General features: G+C 28.0%; 1 protein-coding gene across 1 annotated transcript; it reads left to right on the top strand.

Moving 5' to 3' along the window:
* The first annotated feature begins 201 nt into the window (after positions 1–201).
* Positions 202–879, top strand: LOC126900111 (uncharacterized). The gene has a single exon (XM_050675587.1). The coding sequence runs from the start codon at positions 202–204 to the stop codon at positions 877–879; it is 678 nt and encodes a 225-aa protein (XP_050531544.1).
* Positions 880–7,507: the final 6,628 nt, after the last annotated feature.

Raw genomic sequence — 7,507 nt, forward strand, 5'->3', positions numbered from 1 at the left:
TTAACAACATTTCAGTTGTTAACTTAAAAGTGTGTACTCGGACCGGTTTAATCATTATCACGCGACTACTCCCTACTACTCAAGTAGTAGTGGATATCGCTACTACCGGCCGATCAGCTGTACACACACTACACACCACACACAACACATAACCACAAAAATGTATATAGTATAGTTTAACCGGTAATTTCTCAACCATCAATGGGACAGCTTCCCAGCACAAGAGTAAATCCAGAACGAGCCTTTGCTGTAACAGGTGTCGATTTTTGTGGACCAATAATGGTGCGGTCTGGGTTTGGAAGAAATACTAAAAAGGAAAAGGCTTATGTTGCACTATTCGTTTGTTTTACATCTAAAGCAATTCATTTAGAATTAGTTAGTGGTTTATCTTCAGAAAAATTTGTTGCTGCACTTCGAAGATTTATATCTAGAAGAGGAATTTGCCGAGAAATACACATTGATAATGCAACTAATTTTAAAGGAGCGAAACGAGAACTGCAGGATCTATTTTTAGCAAGTCAGAGAAGTAGAAGTCCATATGACGAAATGGCAGAGATTGGCGTTCAATGGAAGTTCATTCCACCTAGAGCACCCAATTTCGGAGGACTATGGGAAGCAGCAGTAAAATCAACAAAATATCATTTGAAACGGGTAATTGGATTAACCACTCTAATGTTTGAAGAAATGACGACATTACTTACTCAGATCGAAGCTTGTCTAAATTCACGGCCAATCACGGAACTTTCTAATGATCCAAATGATTACAACGCACTTACACCAGCACATTTTTTAATAGGAGAATCACTGTTGTTACCACCAGAGCCAAGCATTTCTCAAACATGTCCCACACGACGCTCTACAAACATATACAATTCATGATGCAACAATTTTGGAAGCGATGGTCAAAGGAATATTTGCAAACCCTCCAGAAACAAACTAAATGGTGGAAAGGATCAAACCCATTACAAGTTGGAATGTTAGTAATGTTGGGTGAAGATCATCTACCACCTCTTCAATGGCCAATGCTACGTATTCAAGAAGTTCACCCTGGCAATGACGGAATTATTCGTGTAGTCACGTTACGTACAAGTAACGGTCAAATTTATAAAAGAGCAGCAAATCGAGTTTACCCTCTTCCAAAGGGTTTACAACCTATCAAATAACAGTTTTTAAGAAATTCAGATCGTCTCATCGATCAGCGGGGGGGTGAATGTTAACAACATTTCAGTTGTTAACTTAAAAGTGTGTACTCGGACCGGTTTAATCATTATCACGCGACTACTCCCTACTACTCAAGTAGTAGTGGATATCGCTACTACCGGCCGATCAGCTGTACACACACTACACACCACACACAACACATAACCACAAAAATGTATATAGTATAGTTTTTTTTTGTATTGGGTAATAATTCGTTTTTGTTTTGTTTGTTGAAACATTTTTCATTTTGTTAGTTCTAATATACAATTTGTTTGTTGATATAGACGTTGAATATTGTTTTTAAAACGTTACGGCAAGGTTCAAAGTTATAAAAACTAATATAATTTTGTTATTCTATTCTTTCACTAATTGCTAGGATCATTGATTGTACAGCCAAAAATTAGCTCGATAACTTGTATCTTTACTGTGATATTTCATTGCTACATATTAAATTTTTCTAGTCAATTTGTGTTACCAAAAAATTGTATTAAGTTAAGTTCCTTTGTTATTGTTGTGATTCGTGTTTTAGTTTTAGGTAGCATCTCTGGCCAGCAGCTCTGCAAATTGTGAGTACTATTATTGATGTTTGTGTTCCATTGTGTAATTTAGTGTAGTCTTCTTTATTATTATTATAGTTATTATTGATTGTGATTTATTGAACAGATTAGTTATTACAAGTTTTATTCATTTATTATTGGAAGAGTCACATTCATTTGTTATTGATTTATTGAATTTGTATAGTTTATCGTTGTTGTCATTTTGTTAGATTTTTTTCAGAGTTTATAATTATAATTGTTGAGCCAAAAGGGCTAAATTTATATAATCAAGTTATTCATTAAAATTATTATTATTAATTGTTGTAAAAAGGATTTGAATTATTTATTCACTTAGTTTAAGAGCACACACAAAACATATATACACACAGTACACACTTAAGCACTACATAGATCGCTGGTTGCTGCGCAGGCGACCCCTCCCACCTCCAGTGATTCTATTTACATACACCACACTACACAGCCTGATCGGTATTGGTGCAATTAGCCGGTTCGGGTACGCACTATAATATTTAGTGCCCCTGGCCCCAACAGTTTGGTGACCTCGACGTGATCTTATATTTTTCTATTTTTAGCTTCGATGCGAAGCTGAGAAGGTATTGGTTTTTCTAAGATGTGTTTTTTTTTTTTTTTTTTGTGTCTGTTACAACTTTTTCTCAGCTCTCACCGAACGGATTTCTTTCAACGATACGTCAAAAGATCACAAATCGTATCTAGTCGAAGACATTACCCTTAAAAATTGAAAAAAATTCCCTCGTTCCCCGTAAAAGGGGGAAACCTCCAAAAAAATTACAAATTTAAAAATCGCTAATTTTCGAAATTTTTTCAATTTTTTTTACTTAAAAGTGCCATAACTTTTTCAAAAATGAACATATCAATATAATTCTTTTTTATATAGATGCATAATATCATTACCTTTCATTTGGTATATTTTTTTCATAAATTTAACCCTTAACCTGCCCACAAGGGGGGATTTAAAATGACAACTTTTTCACAAAAAATTAATTTTTTTAACTTAAATTTTGAAAATGTTCCGGAAGGTCTGACACTTTTATATATATCTTAAATTAAAGCTAATGTAATATACTTTATCATGAAAAAAAAAAATTTCGGACTTTATCTTATCTTCATGGTGAAAATGGCTACCGAATGCTATTTTTGTGTGAAAATTTTCGATTTTGTATTTTCCATTTTTAACTTTATTATGCTATAACTTTTTGAAAAATGTATGAATCATTACAATTTTTTTATGAGAAGTAGTATTTATATAGATCTTTCATTCGACATACTGTTTTTTTAAATCGGACCATTTCCCTAAATACAGGGGGGATTCAAAACATAAAAATGCATATAGAAAGTAGAACTTTTTCAACGTAACTTTTGAAAGTGTTCCGGAAGGTCTGACACTTTTATATATATCTTAAATTAAAGCTAATGTAATATACTTTATAATGGTAAAAAAAAATTTCGGACTTTATTTTATCTTCATGGTGAAAACAGACATTAAACTTAATAAAAAAAATACGATTTTTGTAAAAAAATTCTTTTTTATATTTTTAACTTTATAATGCTATAACTTCTCGAAAGATGTATGGATCAATATAATTCTTTTTTTTGTAGATGCATGATGTCTTTACCTATCATTTGGTATATTTTTTTTATAAATCTGACTTTTTACCTGCCTACAGGGGGGGATTCAAAATGACAACTTTTTCACAAAAAATTGACTTTTTCAACTTAAATTTTGAAAGTGTTCCGGAAAGTCTGACACTTTTATATATATCTTAAATTAAAGCTAATGTAATATACTTTATCATGGAAAAAAAAAATTTCGGACTTTATTTTATCTTCAAGATCGCTGGTTGCTGCGCAGGCGACCCCTCCCACCTCCAGTGATTCTATTTACATATACCACACTACACAGCCTGATCGGTATTGGTGCAATTAGCCGGTTCGGACTATAATATTTAGTGCCCCTGGCCCCAACACATACATACATACATACATACATACATACATACATACATACATACATACATACATACATACATACATACATACATACATACATATGAAACTAATATAAGCGTGTTAAAAATACAGTTCAAAATTATATGTATCTGTAATACAGACAAAATCAAGATGTTGTACATTTTTTACAACCCAGTAATTACGCGAAAATTGTTAGCAAGAAGCTTCTTATTTTTGTGTTATATTCATAAAAATAAGTCTTATAATTTGATCGATACTCTACATTATGATGTGAACTATCAAAGAGATATGTATCAGTTATTATTTAAAACTCGTTCGGGTTATAAATTAATGAATAAATTTATAGATCATGTGTTAAAAAAGAACTATTTGTAGTTCTGTAAATATTATTTTTTTTCTCCGAATAATTGAAATATTTTAATTAAAATTATTTAAACATTGTTTATAAATAATATAGAATATGTAATACTAATCAATAGTATTACTTCCGTGAATTATACTGCAATATAATGAATGAAAATTACGTCTAACGTTATTGCAGTTACAACCTAATTAGAGTAACTTTTGACCTATTAATGAACCATTTTGCAAGGTTGAGAACTAATGTTGTTGCGTTTTAAACACTGCTTGTTCAAAATAGTGTTTTAAACATGTTTAAAACACCAAAAATGACAATATTTATCTTGGTTTTATAGGAAATTCTAAATTGTTTATTTATATAGTAAATAGATTTTAAAAAAACATATTTTTAACAACCTTGTTTAAAACACCATTTGTAATTTGTAAAATATGTATTATTATGACGATTTAATTTTCTATTCTATTCATTATTAATTTATGTTATTGTTGTCATACATTTTTAATTGTTTTAGTTTATCAACTGTCTTTTTTTTTTTTTTTGTTTGTTATTTTTATATATTATGCTTAGTTTATTAAGCATACTTTTATTAAGACACTTTTTGTCATTTTCATTTAAATATGTTTATAATACAAATTTGTTGATATATTTAATCATGTTTATTGTTATATATATATTGTTTGAACTTCTGCATAATGCAGAAGTAAACTCATTATAACAATGAGCTTACTGTTCAATTGTACTTTTTTTCGCGGATCCTCAGCTATTTCGTTATCAACAGCTAAGTTATCTGTAAAAATATAATAAAATTATTTTAAGAAATGATAATACAATTTACAAATAAAAATAAAAAATAAAACATTTTAAATTAGATTTAAAAATTATAAGATTCAAAAAAAAAGTATTGAGTGAAAATCTAAAAATTCAATATGATTTAATCATATTAAATCAAATTTTGATCATAATTTTATTTTATGCGAAGTCTAAATTCGTTAAGTTTTCAATTCAAGTTAAGTACGCATATCAATTGATTTTTTTCAAATTAAAAAACTCTAAAACAACTTTATAAGTACCATGAAGAAGACGATTAATTTTAAATTTAAAAGCTATAAGTTTTGCATCATTGGTAAAATGTTAAATGGTTTAATTGTTTATTACATTATTTGGTAGATTATTAATAAAAGTATTAAATAACCGTGTAAATAATCCCCTTGGAGAACTCCGGAAATGATATATAGTGATTTTGATTCAAAACTACGATCAAAATTACTGAAAAATAATATTAAAGAATTTACAAAACCAAACACTTCAAACCCGATCAAACGCTTTAGCGAAATCTATATAAATTATGTCTGTTTAGAAAAAAATAAAAAATGACACAAGAATAAAAGTTTTCGTAAGTACAAAGTTAGTGCAAGTAGACCGTTTTGGTTTGAAACTATATTGACAGATCTGTCCAATGGTGAAAACATAAATTTATTATTTTATTAAACATTATTTTAGATTATAAATTTTGATGTAGGACGATAACTTGTTATGTTGAAAAGGTTATCTGATTTTAAGATTGGAGTAATATTTTGATTTCCACTTATTTGAAAAAATACCTCCTGAGGCTGACAAGCAGTAGTGTTTTTACAAAAACTTTCTTTGGCTCCGATGCGAAGCTGAGAAGGTATTAATTTTACTATGATGAGTTTTTTTTTTTGTGTGTCTGTGAACGCTTAATTTCAGCTTTCGCTCGACTGATTTTGATGATCAATACGTCAAAAGATCACAAATCGAATCTAGTCGAAGACATTACCCTCAAAAATTGAAAAAAATTCCCTTGTTCCCCGTAAATAGGGGAAACCTCCAAAAAAATTACAAATTTAAAAATCGCTAATTTTCGACATTTTTTCAATTTTTTTTACTTAAATTTGCCATAACTTTTTTAAAAATGACCGAATCAATATAATTTTTTTTTTATAGATACCTTAGGTATTTACCTATCATTTGATATATTTTTACGAATATTTGACCCTTTACCTGCAACAGGATAGGTTTAAAAATGGTAACTTTTTCAACTTAACTTTTGAAAATGTTCCGGAAAGACTGACACTTTTATATATACCTTAAATTAAAACTTATGTTATATATTTTAATTTGAAAAAAAAATTTAACCTCTGGGCTTGTCTTTAAAATGTCTGGTCGATCACAACTTTATAATTATTGACTGGAGGTCAGGCGTGGGAATAACAATATTAATTATTAGACATATCTGGGGCGCATCTTTCTTCCTTTCTAGGTATAAACATTTTAATAAACTCTCGAGTATGGTTGTATTTGACCGGTTATTTGCTTATTTAGATCATTTTTTTATTTTATCAGCTAGATAAATTTGTTTTTTTTTCATTTAAAGAAATTAATGACACCTCTATAAGAAATAAAGGATGAATTAAAAAAGTAATTAATAACTTTCAAAACTTAAAATATATAACATAAAATATACCAGAAATAATTTTTTTAATATGATTATAATTTTAAGAGAAATCAAAAGTTTAAAAATCACCTTGAATTATACCTTATAGGATTAAAATTTGATTTATGTATTTAAATTTATGGGAAAATTGACTCTTCTGAAAAATTAATAAAAAAACTGATTTATACACCACTATAGTTCTAACCTTTTATATATCTCGAATTATAAATATTTTAATGAAGAACTAGTATTTCCTATACAGTCAATACTTCTTTATAACATATAGGCTGATATCGATGACTTTGTTTTAGCTAAATATCATAATAATAAATTACACTGAATATATATTAAAAAAATACTTCAGCAAACTATTATTTTAGTATTTTTAAATATTAATTTAATTTAAACATATAAAAAAATCAACTGATTTGATACTGAGGGCATAAGGAGAGTTGGAGAACAAAAGAGATATAAGTTCATAATTTATATATTTATTTTATGCATTCGCAAGCTCAACTAAATATATAAATAAATTGCTTAACCTAAAATTGATAAAAAATTGTAAAAAATACAACAAATTACAAACAATTAATAAGTAAAAACATTTTTATACAAAAATTTGGCACTCAATCGAATGTCTGTAAATAAGTTTATGGCAATCGAGTCATAAAAAATGTTAAATTAAAACAAAAGTATAAAAATTTAAGAATATTCTTCTAAAAATGTTTTTGTCCAACAATTTTTTGAATACATTCTCAAAACGACTAAAACACTGAATTTTAGCAGGCATTTAGTTACATATTCAACAATTTAAATTGGAACTAAAATTGTAAAATCAAGGAACTTTGATCATTATTTTTTAAATTAATCTAAAATACCTATTTTTTTTCAACTAAGTTTTGCATATGTTACAAAATAAATAGTGACTACTATTGAATATTTTGA

This window comes from Daktulosphaira vitifoliae, unplaced genomic scaffold (assembly GCF_025091365.1).
Source record: "Daktulosphaira vitifoliae isolate Bord-2020 unplaced genomic scaffold, ASM2509136v1 Scaffold_2, whole genome shotgun sequence".
Classification (NCBI taxonomy): Eukaryota; Metazoa; Arthropoda; class Insecta; order Hemiptera; family Phylloxeridae; genus Daktulosphaira; species Daktulosphaira vitifoliae.